The following is a 23,054-nucleotide window of genomic DNA, read 5'->3' as shown; positions in this document are numbered from 1 at the left end:
TCACATTAAAATAAAATAAAAAATGAACAGTATTTTTTCAGGGGGTGCAAGAGCATATTTTGGAAATCCAAGGGGTGCTGGCAGTGGAAAAGGTTAAGAACCACTGCTTTATAGTATAACACTCTTTCTGTGCTAGAAATCCTCAAATGTATTGAGCAATCCAAACTCTACTTCTCTCACCCTCTGTCATAGCTATGGTATGCTTGCACAAACTTGTGGAAGAGGAAAACTTCTCCTAAAGGTTGACCAGCCAGATGCTACTATTAACAAAGCTCGTGTGCCTTTAATAGTTGCAAAAGAAGGAATTTCTGCAAGTTCACCTTTTCTCATGCCTCTATGACTAGCTGCATTCACTTCCTTTTCTGCACAATCAGGAACTCGCTCCTCCTCGGTTGCATTCGGTTTTCCCCATTGTGTGAACGCTTAAAAGATATCTCACTTGAACTCTTTGACCCCTTGAATAGGAAAGGAAGAAATACAATGTAGCAAAGCAAGCTATGTAACATCCTATAAAAGGGTAAGTGGTGGAACATGAAACCTTGAACCCAGCCGGCTTGTTAGCAGCCTGGCTTCACTGCTGTTTATTACCTACCAAAGAATACATAGCCACTTTCTTTCTCAGAGGATTTCTGCTCCCTTAAACAACTGCATGATGAGCAGCAATTTCAACAAGCTCTTGACCCTATAAAGTTCACAGCCCAGCGAGTGATGGGGAAAACTTAACCTGCTGAATTTCTGTCCATCATACTGCCTTAAAAGCAGAGGTGCCCTGCAAAAACAAAGACAGACAGCAACCCTAGTTGTAGGTCAACATGAAGACTTCTCAGTAACATCTGATGTAAGAGCACAATCTGTTTGGTTTTCTACCTTTATCTGCTCTAGGTTTGAGAGGGCTTATCTGGCAGCAGCCAACAGCATCCTACAAAACAACCACTTTAATTTCCCACAATGAGCCCAATGTTGTATTGCTTTGCATCCCATGTGGGAAATTCAAATAGCAGTCCTGCAACTGCCCAAAGATGCTATGTATTGACACCAGGCCTGAGAGCTGAGGTGCCCTTTAGATATGCCAACAGCTATGTGGGAGGCTGTTTTCCTATGCAATTGGCTCCACCCACATGGTTGCATCCCTCAGACCATATTCACACCATATTTACTCCACTTTAAACAGTTAGGGCTTCGCCCAAAGAATCCTGGGAAGTGTAGTTTGTTATGAGAGTTGTTAGGAGACCCATTCCCCTCACAAAACTGCAATCATCAGAGTAGTTTAACAACCAATCCCTCTTGCCAGAAAACTCTAAGAACTGTAGCTGTGTGAGGTGAATAGGGCTGTCCTAACAGCTCTCAGCACCCTTAAACTACGCTTCCCAGGATTCTTTAGGGAAAGCCATGATTGAAGTGAAATAAATGTGTGGTGTGAATGAGGCCTAAGAATGTGGTGCCCACTGAGGCACGCCCCTGTCCCATGTTTGTGTGGTCACTCACTATTCCGGACATGCCTTTGGGTTGGATAGAAGCAAACCCTATGTCATCATTCATGCAACCTAACAGTGATCTCAGCTCTGAGCATTGCATCAGCCACCCACCTGGTGGGTTTACATTGGGCTCACTTGGGCCTTTAATGATTTCATTTCTGGTGATAAACTAGCCTAGGAAAATTAGAAGTTGCCTTACACTGTGTGAGACCATTGACCTACCTCAGTATTACCTACACTGGCTGGCAGTGACTGGCCAGAGTTTTCAGTAGTCTTTTCCAAGCCGTACCCAGAGATATTGGGAATTGAACCTGGGACCTAGATGCTCTACCACTGAGCTAGGTCCTTCCCCAGTCCTGGCACAACACAGAGGCAGCTTTGTAATTGTCCACACGTTGTGATTCCCAGAGCTTGGAAAAGTTACTTTTTTGAACTACAACTCCCATCAGCCCCAGCCAGCATGGCCACTGGATTGGGCTGATGGGAGTTGTAGTTCAAAAAAGTAACTTTTCCAAGCTCTGGACTGATTCCACGCTGGGGTGGACGTCCCCTCCGTCTTCTAATGCACCCCCCCCTTCGAAATGACATGACTACAGCGGGCCTGTCGAGTCGTGCCTGTAGGTGTTGCTCTCGCACCGCAATCGCCTTACAGCCGTCACGTGACCCAGTTGCTGTTTTTCAGACCTTGAACGAGAGCACGTGACTGTCAGGCGTCAGAGGTGAAACTTCGCTCTGAAAGCGACAGCCGTCTCTCTCCTAGTACTAGGCAAAAATGCCTGTTTTCACTATCTCCAAAGAAGCAGCAATTGGGACTGCAGCCCTTGGGGTCGCTGTCGTTGCCGGATTCTTAGCAGGTAGGATCCGGAATTATTCAGTTCTGCCTCTCAGCCCCCGACTTGTGTATCTGAGACTGAGCAATGCCCGTCTCTCCTTGGAAGTGGAGGTATAATAACCTGCCTAAACCGGAGATGAGCGGGCAGGCACGGCTCCGCAGCGTTTTATCCGACCACAACGTTGGCGTGGCGTTCAGTCGCTTATGCTGAGGGAAAGGAGCGCGGGTGCTGGAGTTAAAGCTCAACGCTCTCTGGTGGATGCTGTAATTCATACACTTCGGTAGGAATCCAGCTTGAGAGAGCAAGCCGTGGAAAACGTATTCTTAATGGTAAAAAAGAAAAAGCTAGCGGCAACAGAAGCGTGTAGCAGCAGGCAGTTCCACAGCTGCTGTTTCATCCTTCCTGGATGAGCTGCGTTGCACCCAATGAACGTCTTCCTTTTTTGCAACTGGCCCCATCCCAGTGGCTGGAAGGCAGCAGAACCATTGTTCCTTCTAATGCCAAGGGGGGTGGCTCAGCTAGTAGAAAAACGTCAAGCGGGGCTACCTGCTGGCATGGGTGGAGTCTGGCATACCCAGAAGATACCCAGGTGTGCAGAAAAATACTGTCTTTTGAGAAAAATGAAAAGGGAGGTGTTAGAAACTCCAAGGCTGCATGTGAGTGCCGTTGTTTTTTCAGTAGCGGAACTAAATTGTGAACATTCAGAAAGTTTACACCAGTTGCTGGGAATCACAGGCAGGGAGAATGCTGTTGCACTCTGGGCCTGCTTCCTGCAGGCATCTGGTTGGCCACTGTGAGATTAGGATGCTGGACTAGGTGGGCCATTGGCGTGACCCAGCTGGGCTCTAATTGTTTGTTTGTTTGTTTGTTTATTACATTTATACCCCGCCTTTCTTTTCATCAAAGAAACCCAAGGTGGCTTACGTATGGTTCCCAGGCAGTCTCCCATCCAGGCGCTGACCAGACCTGACCCTGCTTAACTTCAGCAGGAAGCTGGCTTTATGTGCCTTCAGACCATAACCTGGGACCTTGTTATGTTCTTAGAACCCTGATAATACAAAGGGCAGTGCCCCAGTGAAAGTGGGCTAGGGGGCAAAAGGGGCCACGTAAGTCCTAATGAGGGGAGAAAAATTGGGTTGGGGCCAATATAGGAACATAAGAAGATCAGGCCCATCTAGACCAGCATCCTCTTCTCACAGGTGCCAACATATACCTGATGGCACATACCACACAACTGCAATTCTTTCCAAACTTTCCAAGACCCCTTGAGCTACTAGGGGATCTGCCCTCCCTTTTAGCTAAAAGAACTCTATTGGGGTTGTTAAGTAGGCTTGGAAACAAAGCACCCTAACCACTTCTGGTATCCTTGAGGAGGAGGGGGTTAGGGTTGAGTGATGGGTGCTGTTGAGTGCATATCCCTCAATCTTGTTTTTTTCTAGAACATTCCCATATAACAGGAGGTAAAAATACCCCCATTCAGTGCCATAACACAAACCTATACACTTGGGAGACAGAACAAATATTTCTCTTCCTCATTCACCCTCACCCGGGTTTGAGGCTGGGAACCAGCTCACATCTCACTTTTAACACTACAGACAGGTGTGGCGCCAAAGGGGGGCAAGGGGGCAAACACCCCCCAGGCAAAGATCTCCCCCCAGTATATTTTGCTTACCTAGAAACATGCTGTTATGGGCTTGGGGGTTGAGATAAATGATTTCTATGAGTCCCCTTCCAGCCTCTGATTTGGAACCCTGCCCCTGGAGGTGGGCCCTGCAGCTGAGAAACCTGCTCTGTTGGTCAGAAGAGTCTCCTTTATTAATCTAATAGAGTGGCCAGTGGGCTAATAGGTCTGCCAAGTGCCCATTAACTGGTGACTAGGCCAAGGAGATCCCATTGTTGTTGAAATTCTTCAGGAGAGCCCACCACCCCCAGGGTCTGAGAGAGGCTTGTGTTTTGAGTTGAGTGAAGGAAAGGCTGGCTCCTTGCGCCATGGCTTTAGGATGCCTCTTGTAAGCCTGATGGAAAAGCAAGATCTATAGGACTGCCAATGCTTTGAACCCCTCCATCTTAAGCTCAGGTTGGAATATGTATAAATAAATAAACCATATTTTATAAAGACACCACAGTCTCTGCTGACTTTCTTTCCAAGGAAACCAAACCGCTGGGTAAGTGCAAGGACCCCTGGAGATCTCTCACCGCTTGGAGACTGGGGTGGCGTGCAACAATACTTCACTGCTTCTGTCCCCCTCCCCAATTATTTCTGAATTCTGTGCCCCCCTCCCCAATTATTTCTGGTGCCGTTGCTGATTCTACAGATTGAGAGAGTTCAGGTCTCGCTCGGGCTCCAAGCAGGACTGCTGTAGTATTAGTGCTATATAGCACCCAGTTATGAGGCTGTCGGCAAATCTTGAATGAGCGTTGTATAGTGAACTCCTGTTCTATGCTCAGGCCAGCCTCAAGCAGGGGTGTGGCTGCATCATGTAGTGCTCAAGTTCAGAGATGGCTGTGCAGCAAACATAGAATGACCTGTACTATATCATATAATAGCACTCTTGTTCAGGGCTAGGTGGAACCTGGAAGAAAAGCACTGTAGTATACTACAGCAGTTTCACTATAGCGCTACAGTGCTCTGTTGAGGGATCATTACTGAACCAGCTCCAAAGAGAAGCAATGCAGTTTAACACTCAGGATCAGTTTGGGGACTGTAATAAATTAACATCATTCCTAATAGCCTACTTCCAGTCCTACAGTGACGTCTTCTAAAGATAAGAGAGGGGATCCTGGCCTTGAGCTGCGGACATCCCAACAGCTGCAATTTCCTAGGCAATTAGTCCTGTGCACGTGGTTGCATCCTTGCTTTGTTATGGTGATGCCCTCAGTTTAATATTGCCGTTCCCATGGGTGCCAACAGGATTTTCTCATATGTAGATTGGGCCCTATGCCGATCTCACCAAGGAAGATACATATTTACATACACTTTATGTCACATGCAAATTTGTAGCCTCTCTTGCAGATGGGGATGGAGCACCAAAAATAAAGTGGGGTTCACACACAAGAAATAATGTATCCAACATGCAGCTTTCAGCAGGTGAAGCTTTCTACATAACTGTAGTTCCATACTACAAAAGGGCTTAAACCATTTAATATCTGTTTCTCTGACAAATAGCTGTAAAAGTCATGACAGCCCTTTTCTCTTCCAATGCCAACCCTAAACCATGCAAAGAACTCAAGTTTCTATTTCTGTAAATGAGTTATGTTACTGTAGGTCTCTCACTGCTCATCTTAAGTTGACAATGCTCCATCAGCGCAAGATCAGGTGTGGTATTGCAGATGGAGGGGGTCAAAAGTGAGTTAGGATTTTCAGCAGTTCTGTGCAGATACCCATGCTGGGATAAATCCAAGATTTAAATAGTTAAAAAGCAAACACTGTATTCATTTGTTGTGGTTATTTATTAATACTTAGGAGTAAATACATCAATTTTTTTCTTTTTCATTTTTAACCAAAAAGAATTTGGAATCCCCACTCAGCCATGAAGCTTACTTGGTGCCCTTGGGCCAGTTACTATCTCTTAGGGCTCAGTCCAACTTGCATTTACACTGGGCTGAGGGGAGCTGGCTGTGGCAGGGTCCCAGCTCCTCCAGGCTTTGCCGCCAGAAGCCCTTCACCCCAGTTCAGCTGTCCGGCGGAAGGGGTCCTGGTGGTAGCCTGCAGAAGACCAGAAAAAGAGGCGTTCTTGGGGGGGGTATTGGAGGAGGGGCTGAGGGGGACTTACATGACATCTAACTTCCATTTGGAGTGCTCCTGTGGATCCTGATCCAGGCCAACGTCATGCTGAGAAAAAGGCCAGTGTAAGAAAATAATAATGGAAGTCAGTTGTGAGCACTTGCTTGCCAGTAGGGGTATTCATGAGAGACGGCTTTTTCTTTTCTGTTCACGTGTGCAGCTCTCCGCTGAGCCAATGTTCCGGCAGCCCAGCAGCTCCCAAAAGGCAAATGGATGCCGTGGAGCTTCCAGCCAGTTCCTCCTCTGCCGGCACTCCTTCCTTTGGCTTCCCTGAGTTGAATTGCTCTCTCTGCCTAACCTACCTCACAGACCTGTTGTGAGGATAAAATGGAAAGGGGGAGAGCCATGTACAGCATCTTGATCTTGTTAGGTCCAAACCCAACACGCAAGTCGCCCTGTCAACCCCAACTCGCTTATTACACCCGGGAAGAGTGCGGAGTTGAGTGCAAATGAACCCACTATCAGAGATCAAGTAACACGAGACAAAAACCTTTGCAAAGGGGACCCAATACTTACAAGCCGAAGCAGGCCAGCATGGGAACCTCGTTTATTGGTGTTCAATGGTTTATATAGGCTTACCCCGAAGTTTACAATATCGGGTTCACGTCACAAAATACAAAAGAAGCAGTTGCCAACTGTCATAGCTTTGGGGCATATGTAAGGAGGTAAAGGGGTACAGGGGGAAGTAGGGAAGTTTCCAGCTTAAACCGGCTTTTATTATGCGAGCCACTGGAATGTAGGTAAGGGTCAGGTCACCAGGAAATAAACCGACATTTTATATCAAGAGTCATATAAAGGCCACTTTGGTTCTATTTCCCATGAAGCCCAAGCTGGTTTAGGTAAGACAAGTGAATTATAGTTTTACAGGCACTGGGGGTTTCAATTTATCCCTAACAATCTCTTCCTATTTAAGTGTTTATACTGCAGCACCACCCCACCCCCAGGAACCCCCATATTCCCCCCATGGGTGTGACAGCAGCATATTGCTGCTACAATCAACTTAACCAGTCCTACCCTCCATCCCACTGATGCATTTCCCTAGAAAAAACAACATGCCAAGAGAATGGACAAGAACCCCACTCCAGTTATGAAGCACACAGTGAACATTTCTCTCCACTCCTCGATTGCACTGCCCATGCTCTAAAAACAATAGCAACAAACTTTTGGGCAACTTGATATATATTAAAAATTAACACCTGTAACTGTATCATCTTTAATACAGCACAGGCAAAGAAAGAGATGCTGAGATACTAGAAATAAACACACACACAAAGCCAGGAAAGCAGGCATCCCCCATCCTTTGATTGCTACATTCCACTCCTGATTTTTTACAGCAAACAAACATTGTACTCTGAACATGAACAATCACTTAATTAATCATTGCTTTGCTCACTTCCTGCCTTGGATCAGTAAAAACTCTCATCTGAACCTATCTCACATGGCTGTTGTGAAGATATAGAAGGAGGTATGAAATGGCTGCCAAGAGGGACTAGGTGCTTGGATCATAGGCATCACATTGTGCATCCTTTAAACAAGTGATGCATCTTTGCTAAGAGACATGCTTTGTTCTCCCCCCCCATTAGTACACCTCCAGGCTTCAGCCAATGATTAATTGGGTTTAGATGCATAAATGTTGTGCTGAACAAACCCTCTCACCATGAACTTTTTTCTGCCCTTTCTCGCAAGAAAGCCTAGGCTACAATCCTGTACTCACTCACCTGGGAGTAAGTCCCATTAAACAGAAAGAGACTTAGTTCTGAGTAGATATATATACCATGGGATCCTTTAACATCCACCCAAATTTAATAAACTTAATCTTCAGAAAATAACTTATAAGGAGTACCTGACCTTAAACAGAGATTACAAGGCGGCAGAAGCCACAAGCCAGGAAAAAAGTGCAGAGGAGGGGGAAACAACAGCTCTTTAGGACCCCAAGATTTCCTGGTGTCTAAATAACTCACTTGCCAATCACAGCTGTGACTTCACTCATGGGCTAAAAACACTGAAAGACGGGAGTAGCCAAGCTGGCTCATCTCACAGAAATTGCAGCGATGAGAGCACAAGTTTTGCTTCATAACTTGCTTTTCTGGAGGGCAAGAGACTTACTTTTATAAAAAAATGACAGTCTGGATTTCTATTGGCTATGAGGTATATCTGTACTCCTATTGCCCATCTCCCAGCAGCTGTGCCTTTCCCATGATGATTGTACAGGAAAGGGGTTGGAGTTCTTGGGGGTAGTTGCTCTTGGCATAGCCTGTTCACCCTTGGTTATCTTGAAGCATTTCCAAATTTTTTGTTGCAAATATGTGCATGTGTATTTAGATTGAGATGGAAAGTTCTTTTGTATCTTACAGGTTTGTGAGTTTGTTTGTTTGTTTTTCAAAGGTAGACGATATTATTCAGAATTTGGTTTTGGAACTCCAAAAAGTTCATCCTATCTCCTAAGGAAAACCAGCCCATTGCAGCAGTATGTACTGGATCACTCCCTCCGGGAACACCCTGCTCTAAAGAAGCTACGATTGGTTAGTATGTATTTCTGTTGGGTGTGGCTTTTTGACTTCAGCTCAAAGGTAAATGTCCTGTTAGGAGTCCACTTTGGAATTCACTAATGCCCAAAACTGGATTTTGTTTTCTCTGTTTATGGGGACCATATGTGACGTCTTCACATGAGATAATAAAAGCAGATCCCAATAATAATATAACTATTTATTTTACTGTCACAGGGGGTTGGTCATAGACAACATATCCTGGAGTGGAGTCTCCCTTGCTCCTATAAATGCACTGAAGCCTCAAATCTAAATACACTTATGTAGCAGTAAGAGACTGACTTTTAGGTAATTTCTGAGAGCTTGAATGGCAGAACCTCTCTAATCATAGGCCAGAACCTAGTGAGTATTAATTTCTCTAACAGTTTTAAAAATACGTATCCCTGTGACATCTGCCTATCAATTTTGACCCTCCGTGGCGCAGAGTGATAAGGGGCGGTAACGCAGCCGAAGCTCTGCTCACGGCCGGAGTTTGATTCCAACGGAAGGAGGAAGTTGAATCTCCGGTAAAAGAGGTCGAGGCCCACTCAGCCTTCCATCCACCCGTGGTCGGTAAAATGAGTACCCGGCCTATGCTGGGGGGTAAAGAAAGGCCGGGAAAGGAACTGGCAATCCCACCCCATATATACGGTCTGCCTAGTAAACGTCACAAGACGTCACCCTAAGAGTCGGAAATGACTCGCACTATAAGTGCGGGGACACCTTTACCTTTAATTTTGAGTATTAAAATTACACCCCGTAGTATTTAGTGTATAAAATATTTGTTTGTACAATTACTTTCTGCAGAATGTTATTGTTACTCCAAGCATACAAATAGAGAAACAAGACTGGAAGATATTAGCTTTGGGCAAATAGTGAAATCCATGAATAGGGATGGCCTGCATGACCTAGAACACAGACTCCTGCTGAACAGTTTATTCATTATATTTATATATGACCACAATAGCTTTCAGCACACAGTACAAATCAATAAGATAGTAACTTGTTATAAACAAACTTTATTTTCTAGATTACATCAGACCATCCCTATAAAGAGATGTTGGTGTGTTCTAATCAGGCCCAGCTGATGGCAAACCTGGCAAGGGTTATCAAAGCAAAGAAGGTTCTTGAAATAGGTAAGTCACTTTGTCTCTACAGAGATGGTTCTGGGAATATCTGTGGGCTCAGTCCCAGAATATAGGGCAGAATCTGTCATATGGCGATTGCCTATTAACCATGTGGGGAAAATAAGGGATCTTCCATCCATTATGGAAGTCTGGTATCCAGTCACTTTCTAGTTTTTGTTTCTAAAACAGTGGTTCCCAAATGGATCACTTCCACCCCATGGACCATTCAAAAATTCCTGAGGGTCCTGGCGGGTTTTTGAATGATTTTTCTACCTGTTGTAGCAATTGTAATCCCATAGTATTCAAATTGTAACACAATAAGATACAATATAAGAAATAAAAGCAATAAAATACATTAAAAAAATCAACTGAATATTCAATGTGATGGATGTACCATCGCCCATCTTCAACCACAAATCCACAGACGCACCATGGACCACCTGAATGAAATTCACAGACCACTGGCTGTCCAAGGACCACAGTTTGGGCTAGGGCAATAAGTGGAATAAGGTAGCACTTTCTTGAACAGGCTGTGACCTCTTAGGTCAGCTATGAGAACTTTTATTTTTTAAGAAGTGGCTTCTGAATTGCATTGATGCCTATACTAAGACATGTTCCCAGAGCTGCTGCAGCTCCTTCAAATGTATGTTGGCTGCAGTTAGATTGCGCAGCCACAAGGACAAATACTATAAATAAGTAAGCACCAAATAATTGCATTGCAGGGCTTAATCCCCAGGTGACTGTACCAGTCTGAGCTGCTTACGGGAAGGGCATGATGGAGCTAAATGAGAGAGAAGCAAAGCCTAGGCACTGCTTATGTGAAAACAAACTTGGCATGCCGGTTGCAGCCTTCATGCTGCAAGTTGAACCCTCCCTGCCATTGCCTCAACTTCTGCATTAGTTACTGGAGGCTGAGGAGATAACTGGGGTGGGGTGAGAGCAATGTGTCGGTTTTGTAGATGTTGCAAGCTTCCATGTGTGACTGGTCATTGACCAGAGGTCTAAGAGATGCTGGAAGCCTGCTTTCTCCTGCTGTAGCTGTCATTTCCCTTGTGGCTGCAGGTGTGTGGGGAAGGTCTGTTTCTGGTCCCTGTCGCCGGTAAGGGGAGCCAAGGGCTGTATACAGGCACACAGTTTCCTTCCAGTAAAAGGAAGACTGGCCTGGCTACAATGGGATATGAATAACTGTCTTAAAGCTTGCCTCATCACACTTCAACATTCTCAAAATATTACATGGAGGCATTCAAAACTGCATCTTCCATTCAGGAACTTTGCATGCTTGAATTTTTTTAGAATGGGCTTTTCAGAGTGGTCGTCTGAAGAAAAAGTGGATATTCCAGTAAGATATACATGCAGGGAGAGGAGAGGGATGTTCCATGTGGGAGAGTGCAGATGTAATGCTAGCTCCCCCTTAAATGCAGCTTAGAGCCTCAGAAATGAAGAGCGCTCCTTTTTTCACCTCACCCCACCCTTGTCTTAACCATAGTTAAGGATATGTCAGCCCCTATTTTAACAGTAGCTAATACTGTATTGGGCTTCTCTTAACCCATGTCCTAAATGGTTAAATGGGACCTCTGGTTAGCGTTAACTAGTGCTTTTTTTGTGTGTGTGATGGCTGTCACCAGTATGGAGTATCATCACCTCTTTTTGTTTTTTGTTTTGCTGCCAATGTGCTGGCACTCACAACACTTTTATCAAGGTGTGAGTACTGACACCTCATTTTTTTACCAAAGAAAAGGCTGGGGAAGATGTTTTCCTTTGCCTGTGGTTAAGACGAGAAAGGGGAAATCACTGCAAAGTGGGTGGGGGATGGTAGAAAAGTATGTGAAGATTTTTTTTATATAAAAAGCCCATGGTTAAGAAGGAGCCAGACTTGCATCTTCACTGGTCCACTAGTCTATCACCCAATTCAAAAAGCAAAGCCAGGCTTTTGCAACAGGGATTGGGGAACCTGGTGCCCTCTAGATATTGCTGGATTCCAGTTCCCATCAACCCCAGGCAACACGGCCAACGGTCAGGGTTGATGGGAGGTATAGTCCAGCAACATCCAAAGGGCCACGGGATCCCCCTTCCTGCTTTACAAGAGGAGGCCAAGAAATTATTTCCCTCTCTGAAAACAAATATTTAAGAACCATTGTTCCTTAAGACATTAGGAACCTAGCTATTTGGGAAGAATTTGTATTAATATACCATTAAGAATGGGATCTAAAAAACTCTTGTATTCTCTGTTTCGTGGAAATAAGAGCCAGGTTTTAACAACAGCATGTGTGTTTTTGTGTGTATGTTTTAGGTGTTTTTACAGGGTATAACACTTTAAACATGGCTCTAGTCATACCACAAGATGGCAGAGTTGTTGCCTGTGACATAAATGAAGATTTTGTCGATATTGGAAAGCCACTGTGGAAAGAGGTAAATCAGATGCATTGGTACTCCCAAAAATTGGGAGAGTTGAGAGTTGGAGCTAAACCACACATTATATGGGAGATCTGTGGCTTCACTTCCTAGCATTGGGTGTGTTAGTTTTTTAACTTTAAAGGAGGGTCAGGGCACTATGACACTAGACTGGAACAGCAGCACTGGGCTATAGGAGTACTTTAACCTTTGCCCTCTAAAGAGGTTCCTTCTATCTGAATCCCTCCTCCAAAGCTGCTGTTAGCCCTGCAGAAGGAGAAATATAGGTATAGAAGTGGTATTAGGCCCTTATTCAAGTAACTACTTGGGAGATAAAGTTGCATTCTCTCCCAGGCAGTAATAAATGCTTTATCATTGGCTGATCTTGGCACCATTAGCCTAGTATCTAGGTATTTGGAAGTGTATTTACCCTTTCAACAAGGTATAGAATGTCTACGATCACAATGCTACATATGGGGAAGGATTTTCACACTCTGTCAGGGGTCTTTATACTCAGCAGCTGTGGCACATTTTTTTGAAATTGTTGCTGAAGGTAGTGCTTCTACTGAATGCAGTCTCATGGCACCAGGCACAGTCCTGCCTAACGTAAGCACTTTAACTCCTTCCTATTAACTTTAATGGGAAAGATTGAAGCATATCCTCAATACCTCTCTTGAAATACAGGATTTTAAAACAGCTTAACTTTGGGACGATCATACACAATCCTAACATTGTTTTCCATCTAGGACATTTCCATTCCCCCCCCTCCTCCGCAAGGCTATGGTGGTTGCCACTGTGGAATATGATTGTATGGCATGGATGCCTGTAGGGCAAGGATGGTTAATCTGGTGCTCTTCAGTTGTGCCAGACTTCAACTCCCTCAGCCAGGATGGCAATGGTCAGGGATGAGGGAGCTGACACCAGGCATTGCCTCTGACAGGAATGCTGACCAGCAACATAATTTTGCTGCGCTATTTTTGTGAATTTGTTGTATGTTTTTAGTAATTTGAAAGCTGAGCATTCCCATTCTGTACCACGGTGAAGGAAAAACACTTCTCTAGCCTTTGGAGGTTAGTGTCTGTATTTTTCAAAAGGAAAAAAAAGCAAACATAAAGAAGGCAGTCCGTTCCTTGCTCAGTAAGTGCCCCCCCTTTCCAAATTTTCTGGGTTTTTTATAAGGGAAAAACTGGACATAACATTTGTAAACTATCAGTGATTCTGGTATTGGAGAAACTGCCTTCCCTTTTGTAGAATTCTATGCTTTTGGCAACCATCCTTGAAACAAAATGATTTCAGAATTTGTGGAGTTATTTGTTAGACAGTCTGCCTAAGATCACAAGATTGACTGTTGGGGGAAAACAACTAGGAGGAAATGCACTGTGGCTTCCAGCTGAGCCATGGGTTTGTGCCTGAACCGCTGGACCACTAGACTTTTATCCTTCCCTTCGCTCTCACTCTCACTCTCTGCTTTGCCAAATCCAAGGTTTTAGTACAGCTGTAAACAGCCACTCACCTAAAAAAGAAACTTTACAAAATCTTTTAGGCTGCATATGATGACTATAGGTGGACTACTAAAGCTTGCTTTGGGCTAGTAACTCTTGTGGATTTAATGCTTCAGAAAGTAAACATTGTCTTCTTGTTACTGAAATTCACAGACTGGGATGAAGACCTCTCAACCTTGGTCTTTCAAGCAGAGCAAATGATATCCTGACTCCAGAAAAATAGAGAAATTACATATGAAAAGGCATTAATTTGGTCAAGCCCTCTTGTCTTAAAATAGTTTGTCACCTTTGCCTACAAGGTGCCTTTGATGGGAAATAACTTTTTTCTCTTCAGGCAGGAATGGAGCATAAAATTGACCTAAGGATAAAGCCTGCCATCCAAACTCTAGGTAGGTAAAGAATGCATAAAAATGAAAATGTAAAGATCAAAAGTGTTCAGGTGATGCATAATACGAGTCAAGTAGGATGACCAAGTGACATGCAGAATTGATAACAAAGTGGGTTCACCAGTTCAGTGGTGTGCTGAAATGGGGGGAGCGGTGTTTCACAAAACCAGCTGTGGACAAAGGTAAACCCCTCTGTGGAAACTCCCTTGCCAAGAGACTAGGAGGGATTGTGGTTTGCATTGTTCGGTGCAAAAAGTGTTGTGTTTTTCATAAGGTGTGGCTTGTTTTTTGGTAGGATCTTCACCTCCTGTGAAATGGCAACTTGCACAAAATCAAACTCCAATGAAAATTATAGCATAGTGCTCTTGTATATTAATCAAAGTTAATGCGAGGAGTCTGCCAATTTCACAAAAAAAGTTTAGCTGCCCTTGGATTCTTACAGATGCTTTGCTGAGCAGAATCTGCCAAATTGAGTCCTTCCGTATGATGTGAATGAGATTTGGAAAATTCAAGAGAACTACTTAAAACACACACTCCAGCATTTGACACACACATACTTACGCACCTCTGATGTACCTATCTCTAAATCTTGGAATGGTAAAATTTCTTGAAGCTCCTCCTTGATAAATGAAGAGTAGTTGCTGGTCTTCCTTTCCTAGCTATGTTGGGTAATTTCTTCCTGCTGTCTGCTTGCATTTAGTTTATTAAGCAGTTACGTTGGCTGCTTTCGTACCAAACAAAGCAGATTAAGCTGGATTAATGTGACAGGGACAGACGTCCCTGTTGTACCCAAAGTACTACCTTTCCATATAATCTTCCATACATACTGAAATGTACAGTTGACTTTTTTCATTTGTTGCATAGGATCCCTGGTTGTTTATTAAGCTTATCCCCACTTTTCCATCAGGAAGCTCAGAATAGCTTTTATGGGATTTTCAGAGAATATCCCATCCAAGCTGAGACCTGTTTAGCTTCAGCAATGTCACAGCCTCATGTGCCTGGAGCCCAATTCTTGAATCTTCCTTCAAGACAGCATCTGTTGAGTGTATATATCATTTTCCAAGAACTCAAAGTACAACAATTTTCACCTGAGAAAGTGTAACATTCCTCTCTTCCCTCCCTCCCACCACCCATGCAACTGTTGCCACAAGTATGTGGAATGTTGTTTGTATAAGTGGTGTCATGGCATGTTATACAGATCCCGGCTGGGATTTTGTTTATTTGTTTAATATCATGTCATGTCACTTTAAAAAAAAGAAGAGAGGACCACTCCTCACCCCAAGGGGCTTACAGTCCAAAACTAGATTTGAAGTAAATGCAGAATGGAATACAGCAGATAACGAATCTGCAGTTATTTCGCTTGTTCATGCTTAGGGTATAGAAACTAGGCATTTATTCCAAAGGGTTTTTTGGACAAACTGAGTTTCCAAAAGTAGCTTCTCAAAGGCAAGGCATGAAGGCAACAGCTCTTGGCCTTAGTTTGTCCCCCAGCAAATGGTGCTCAGTGTCATAGTACTGCCTCTGATCCTGAAAGTTCCTTCTAGCTATCATGCTAATATTTCTGGACAATGGGCCTATCAATGGCTTTGTCTATGCTGTGGGTAGTGATCCAGACTCTGGGTGCTCCTGGTTCCTTGCTAATGAGAGGCAACATTTTAGAAGAAAAGATGGGACAGGATAGGATGAAAAGGCACCTCCAGGAAGTGGATCATGTCTCTGGGATGCTGCCCTGAATAAGTGGAGACTTGCTGGTAAAGGTTTGCCTTTAAAATGAGGGAGAAACAACTTGTGCTTGTTCAGTGCCTGTAGGAGCATATGAAGCTGCCATAAGCTGAGTCAAACTGTTTGTACATCTAGGCAGGAGTGCAGTGCCATAGAGCCAGTCTCCCAACATCTGTATCACTGCCACTTTACTTGGGGGGGATGTTGCACAAACACACTAGTTGAGCCAGTCCAGCACTTTCACCAATGCATCCATGCAGCTCTTGACTTCTCTGCTGACCTCTCCCACCCAGGCACCATCCTGGTAAGTGGCAGTGATGCTGGTGTCGGGATGGTGGCTCTGCAGCGCCACACCACCAAATTAGCTACTCCTTCATCTAGCTCAGCATTATGTACACTGACAGGCAGTGGCTCTTGGTTTCAAATCGGAGTCTTTCCCAGCCCTACTTGAAGATTGAACCTGGACCTTCTGCTTGCAAGCAACATGCTCTGCAGCCCTTCTTTACATGCACACAGCATGCATCAGGGAGCTATAAGAATGCCACTTAACATTGGGATATTCTGTTCACAAAACTAAAAATCATTGCCACAGCTCCATAGTAATCTGCAGCTAAATATATTGGCATTTTACTGTAACTCTTTTTTGCATGCGGTACAGCCTACATGCCCTGGGAACCTGACAGTGTGTCTGACTGTCTTGCCTGTCGGCCCACCAGATATCTGCACATTAGATGTTGCATTCGGGTAGGGGCCTTTATACATACAGCCAAGTGTGGGTAAGCCAGTATGCTTAACAGTTGCCCTTCGAGCTTTACTTGGTATAGTGTGTATCAGGCTTACGTATATTTGGGCTCTATGTGCATAGGCCACTATTCCCAATGTGACATTTAACACACCAGTGTCAGGTGGAGGGGTGGGGCAGTGACATAGTCCAAATCTCTTGACACGCACCAAGCTCTTTCTTCATAAGTAAAGCCATGAATGAATAGGGCTTGTGTATTTTGTCTAAGGCAGAAGAAGAAGATAGGACTTCATCTCCCCTTGGTGGCTTCTTATTTTTGGTGATCCGTCTATTTTCTTCACCTGAAAATTTCATTCCTGTTCAGTCGATGTAGGGGTGTTAAACATGAACAAATCCTTCACATTTTAAATAAAATTGTTCTTTTTTATGTCTAGATGAGCTTTTGGCAAATGGTGAAGCTGGAACATTTGATTTTGCTTTCATAGATGCTAATAAAGAGAGTTACAATGATTACTATGAAAAATGTTTACAGCTCATAAGAAAAGGAGGAATAATAGCTATTGACAATGTAAGTGCTACAAAGTGTTTTTTTTAAGTCTTATGGGGCCTTAAACGTTTTAACAGATATATTGGTGTATAAGCTTTTGTTGATCCTGTTTTGTCAGATGTATGAAGTTATCTGTACATAGCAGATATGGATGTGTGCTCACACACAAACGTGTGTACAGAGAAAGACAACTATAACTGATGGGTGCAAAAGGTCATGAAAGATGACAGCAGTTCTTTTGGCCCAACTAGTTCCATCTGTCAACAGAGGACACTTGTGTATCCGAAGAAGGAAGCTGTGGTCCACAAAAGTTTATGCCACAGTAAACCTGTCTAATCTTTTGCAGTGCAAAAAAAAAAATGTTTAAGGCACCTTAGCTAACACGGCTATTCCTCTGTGGTAGGTGCTAGAGTTTATATATTTTTGGGTGTTTGTAGTTTGCCTGACTACTGGTTCCTTTAGGCCAGTGTGGTACTCTCTAGCTGTTGCAACTCCCAACTCCATCACTGCCAGCAGCATCGCCAATGGTCAGAGATTATGGGAGCTGGAGTCCAGCAACATCCGGAGAATGCCACATTAACCATACCTGCTTTAGGGCCTTCTCCGCCTCTCTCAGGGAAGAACTAAAAGCTGACCATAGAACACATTTGGGAAACCTGTGATTTTACTGCAGTTTTCATTGGTCATCAGCTTGTCCCACTGGCCTGCCTCAAAAAAAGGCATCAGTTGAGATGGCAGCGCCTGTGCTCGACTGTCATGTGAATCCAGAAGCTATGAGATGGCTTACTCCAACTTTTCTTAAATATGCCTTCAGCATGCTGGAAGCTCACAGGTGGTTCTAGGGTAATTTTGGTAGTGTTTTTTTTAAAGTGTACAAATGCCTGTACAGGGTATACTCTGAGTATATAGAAGCTGCTCCCTTCTTTTTGGGTGGCATCATTCCCCTTCAAATGGGGAGACACTCGATTACCCGGGTGTATTTTTAGAGGGGATGATTATTACAATAATGCTTGTCCGAGCTGGATTCAAGGTGCTGGTTTTAACCTATAAAGCCTTACACAGCTTAGGACCACAATACCTGATGGACCGCCTCTCCCGACATGAACTCACCCGTACACTACGCTCAACATCTAAGGCCCTCCTCCAGGTGCCTACTCCGAGGGAAGCTGGGAGGCTGGTAACAAGGGAGAGGGCCTTCTCCATGGTGGCCCCCAAATTATGGAATGATCTCCCTGACGAGGTGCACCTGGCGCCATCACTGTTATATTTTCGGCACCAGGTCAAGAGTTTCCTCTTCTCCCAGGCATTTTAACATGTGTTTTTAAATTATTATTTTTTAATTGTGTTTTTAAATTGTTTTTTGTGTTTTAAAATTTGTATATTTGTTTTTATTGTTTTTAAGCGCTGTAAACTGCCCAGAGAGCTTCGGCTGTGGGGCGGTATATAAATGTAATAAATAAATAAATTGTGGCAGGGAGGACACAGTATGCTACAGCCCTGCTGAAAGGCTGGTTATCATATGCCCATATAATGCACCAAGAATGGGGGAACATTTAGAATTTGATTGGAAGGAAATTATCTCATGTATTTTTTAAAAAAACTCAGTTTGCTGTTAGTCTGTCTTATCCTGGAGAGAGACTAAGGCTGCAATCAATGTCTACTCAGAAGTAAGCTCCATTGGGTTCAATGGGACTTAATCCCAGGTAAGTGTGTAACTGGATTGCAGCCTAAGGCTGCAATTTTATGTATATTTATTTGGGAGTAAGACCACTTGATTCAACTGTGCTATCTTCTGAGTAAGGATTGCAGTATAGATGGCTTAAATCAGTGGTTCCCAACCAGGGGGTCATGAAGTCATCCCAGAAGAATTGCAAAGAGCCAAGAGAAGAATTATTTATTAATAAAAAAAAATTAATGGCTGGTCTGTGCATCACCAACTTGTGAGCCTGCACTGCATGTGCATACAGTCTCTTCCGCCTCCCCTTCCTTCCTTCCAGCCTGCACAGTCTGTTCCCGCCACATAGAGAACTGAGCAGCACAACACTCAAGCAAGTGTAACAAGAGAAGGGGCCAGCTGGGCTTATTTAAGCTCCTGCGCCTCTCCCCTCTCCCTTTTGTCAACAGCAGTGAGGGAAGATCAGTCGAGTTGATTGACTCTGGCTGTAGAGACACCTGCCAAAAAAGTAACAGGATGGAGTCCCAGAGTGTCCCCCCAAGAATGCACACCTGGTCACTCATTAAAAATTCACTGTATAGTTAATTAATAGTACAATGTATACCTGTGTACACAGAAGTAAGTTCATATTTAATGGGGCTTATTCCCAATGCTTTGAGAGTGTTTTTATACAGTTGTATATGTTCATTTAAAAGATCCTCCGTGGCACAGAGTGGTAAGCGGCGGTAACGCAGCCGAATCTCTGCTCACGGCCGGAGTTCTATTCCAACAGAAGGAGGAAGTCGAATCTCCGGTAAAAGGGGTCGAGGTCCACTCAGCCTTCCATCCATCCGTGGTCAGTAAAATGAGTACCCAGCATATGCTGGAGGGTAAAGAAAGGCCGGGGAAGGAACTGGCAATTCCACCCCATATATACAGTCTGCCTAGTAAACGTCACAAGACATCACCCTAAGAGTCGGAAACGACTCGCACTACAAGTGCGGGGACACCTTTACCTTTTTTTTACTCCCAGATAAATCAAATTGCAGTAATCAGACCAGACTAAGATTCTATTGACGCTTTGAAGCTGTACCACTTTTTTTGAGGGGGGCATGGGGCTTTATAGTACAAAGATGCGTCAGTTTATGTCTAATGGAAGGACTTAGGCTGCATCTTAACCAAGTCTGCTCAGACGTAAATCCAGTGGAGCAACAAGTGTATGAGATTATGCTGACAGTTAATGGCTGACCCAAGGCAGTGAGCAAGAAAGATGGGTAAAGTAAGTTTAAAAAATGTGAAATTGCACATGTCTGGGTGGTTTACTTTTATCTCCTTCCTTTCATTTTCTTTAAAATTTGTTAAAAGTTGTTTATATTGCTGTAACCTGTCCTGGGACCTTCTGGTGAAGGGCAGCTAATAAATATCGCCATCATCATCATATTTGTTTTGTGATGAACAAAAACTGACATTACTTTTAACACTTCATTACAGTTGGGCCCTGCTCATATGGCGGGTTCTGTTCTGGACCCCCGCCATAAAGCGGAAATCACCGTAAAGCGAAACCCATTGACAATAATAGGACGCGTCGCGGGAAAATGACGTCAAAATGGCACGCGATGGGAAAAAACCGCCGTAAAAACGGAACAAGCGCCTTAATGCGGGGACTTTCCCTAATTGAAAGCCGCCGCATTAGCGAATCGCCGTAAAGCGGGGCCCTACTGTATGTATTTGTTCAGTTAACAGACTAAAATTACAGCAACTAGCTGTAGTGAGGGTCACGAAAATGTTTGAGATTACAAAGGGGGTCTTGTACTCATAAAGTTTAGGAACCACTGGCTTCAATCTTAATTCCAATCTTAATTTTAGGGAATATTTTTGGAGAATAGGCTTTTTTTTCCCTCAGATCTGATGGTACACTGGGTAAACTTCCAACTTCAGAACCCAGCCATACATGGAAATGAATATAATGATAAAAGTGTACTGTGTTGTGTGTTCTTGTTAAAGTGAGCATATTTCTCTTCTCTCTCCCCCTCCCCATTTTTTGCTAATAGGTTTTGTGGTCGGGGAGAGTACTTAAGCCAGGAAAGGATGACCTGGTAACTCGTCACCTCCATCAGTTAAATGAAAAGATCTTCCGTGATCCACGAGTTAATATAAGCATGATCCCAATAGGGGATGGGGTGACATTGGCATTTAAGCTACAATAGAGAAGAAAGGCTGTATAGAAGATGGGCTGGGCCCTCCAATCATGGGGACAATGAATATTAAAATTATGTATATTTTTGACTTTGTTTCAATAAAATTGCCTAGACTTGAAATGAACAATCAACATAGATTGTTTCCCTCTCTCTATTGCAGCCACAGCTGAAAATCATGGAGGACACAGGAAAACTATTCTGTATGTTCTCAATATAGAATTGTAATACATGTAGATTTTTACATACAAAATCATACAAACAAAAGAAGCTTCAAAATGTACAAGCCATTCAAATTATTTTATAGAACACAATGAATACCAGTCTCTTAAATTAACAGTTCCCATAGCTGTGTGTGAGTGTGTGTCAGAAAATCATGCACATGCCAGGTGGGGTGGGTGGGGAAGAAAGGAAAGGAAAAGTGTATAGCCTAGCTTGCCCAGTGGCAATAAAGCAAATGCAGCTGGGCAGGAACCCATTTATCCTTTGATGCAACTACTTCCATCTTCATATGATGGAAAGTTGGGGGAGGACTGTAGCTCAATAGTAGGGCATCTGCTTTGTATGCAAAAGGTCCAGGTTCAATCCTCGGCATCTCCAGGTAGGACTGGAAGAGACCTCTGCCTGAAATGCTGGTGTTGGCGTGGAAAATATGAGTGCCTCAAGTAGCAACCCCAAATGGATCTAAACTATCCCCTTGCAGGCTTACGAGTGTTCCAAAATGCATCTCTTCTTAGCCTTTCCAGGCTTGTGCTAAGTATGTGTTAATTCTTTGTAAAGTACTGGCATTTAGAATTTGTTGAAGTTGCCTTTCTGTATCTAGGACAAAGGCAAAGAATGTGTTCCCTGCAGAGGAACAAACTTGTTTGTTCTTTTCCAATAAGTCATGAAGGGTGTGAGTCAAAGTGTGATAACTTTAAGAACAGGAAGACAGGAAGAGTGAAAATGCACCTTTTGTTCTCTTATTATGTCTGTTTACAGCTTTGTTTGATGACTCTGTCTTTGATCTGTTTACTGTTCACCATGCCTTGATGATCTATAAAATGTTGGTGCTTCCTAAATAAAGTTGTCCATCTGGCCATTGCTGTCTCCCAGTTGGACCGAGAGCTGCTTTGTGTGGGTGGAACCTTTGGCCAAAGATCTCATTGTGTGTAAATGTGTTTTCCTTCCTAAGCTTGATTCAGGGTCCAATTCAGCTCGTGCCTTACCTGGGGAAGGAGGCACAGTGAGATTCATATTGAATCTCACCCAACACTGGAGGACAATTGCCAATCAGTGTAGACAACAGGGAGCTAGATGGACCAATGGTCTGGCAGTTTCCTCTGTTCCTAGAGTTCTTAAACATAGAAAGGTACATGTTGGGGAATGGGGGGAGGTTCTAGACTAGGAATAATGTTCAACTACCCCGCCAGCACAAGGATTTCCTCTTGGACAACAGGACTTCCCCCTCCCCCTGCACATGCCCTGTGCCCTCCCTGAATCTGCTGCAGAGGGTTGGGGGAACCCCTAGAACCGATTTAGAATGGTGTGGGGGGAGGAGAGGGGGAGAACATTCAATTGCCCAAGGACATTCAGTTGCCCAAGGACAAATTCTAAGGAGAGACTTAACGCTATGTTGAATTCTACCTGGCATGTTTTCTTTGCGCAGGGTATGTTATGCATGTAGGACTGACCATGGCTTACCGTGCATAAGCAAACCACTCCTGTTTCGCTCGGCTGTGTGCCTCCTGGCTCACCTAAGAGGAAATAAACCATGATCCCTGGCTTAGCGTTATACCTGAACTTTCCTCACTTCCCTCCCCTCCTGCAATTATCCTTGCTTGTTGTCAACTATGTAGACAGCAACCTGAGCCTTTAATCAAAGCATCTCTTTTTCAGATCCCATAGCTGCCATTAGGGAAGCTGCAATGCACTGCTAAGCCATAGATTGATGAGCCATCTGTAAACTGACACAAAGGCCAGAAGGAAGTATAATTGAACTGAATGCTGAGAATAATACACTGTCTCTTTTTTACTCAAAGCTTGGATGCCTCCTGAGCTTCTTGGCCTGTGTGGTCTGGCATCATATCTTGATTCTTTCACTGACGCTAACTGCATTTTAATCTTTTCTTCCCTATACCAACTCATGATATCATGGTAGTGAATTAGCTTGTGGGGCTCCAGAAAACTGT

General features: G+C 43.9%; 1 protein-coding gene and 1 long non-coding RNA gene across 2 annotated transcripts; one reads left to right on the top strand and one right to left on the bottom strand.

Annotated features, from left to right (window-relative positions):
• Positions 1 to 263: 263 nt before the first annotated feature.
• LOC133388319 (uncharacterized) lies at positions 264 to 765 on the bottom strand. The gene is made up of 2 exons (XR_009763735.1): positions 593 to 765; positions 264 to 455 (listed from the first exon to the last, which is right to left on the bottom strand). It is a non-coding gene; the product is annotated as an uncharacterized LOC133388319 (long non-coding RNA).
• A 1,402-nt stretch (positions 766 to 2,167) lies between these two features.
• COMTD1 (catechol-O-methyltransferase domain containing 1) lies at positions 2,168 to 22,023 on the top strand. Its single transcript, XM_061634873.1, has 7 exons — positions 2,168 to 2,329; positions 8,478 to 8,614; positions 9,648 to 9,753; positions 12,035 to 12,153; positions 13,972 to 14,026; positions 16,922 to 17,055; positions 20,740 to 22,023. Exons 1-7 carry the CDS (start codon positions 2,248 to 2,250, stop codon positions 20,893 to 20,895), a joined length of 789 nt encoding a protein of 262 aa, XP_061490857.1. The 5' UTR covers positions 2,168 to 2,247; the 3' UTR covers positions 20,896 to 22,023.
• The last annotated feature ends 1,031 nt before the right edge of the window (positions 22,024 to 23,054 follow it).

The sequence above is a fragment of the Rhineura floridana genome, chromosome 7, assembly GCF_030035675.1.
Source record: "Rhineura floridana isolate rRhiFlo1 chromosome 7, rRhiFlo1.hap2, whole genome shotgun sequence".
In the NCBI taxonomy this organism is placed as follows: Eukaryota; Metazoa; Chordata; class Lepidosauria; order Squamata; family Rhineuridae; genus Rhineura; species Rhineura floridana.
This window is presented reverse-complemented; position numbering and strand designations above follow the sequence as displayed.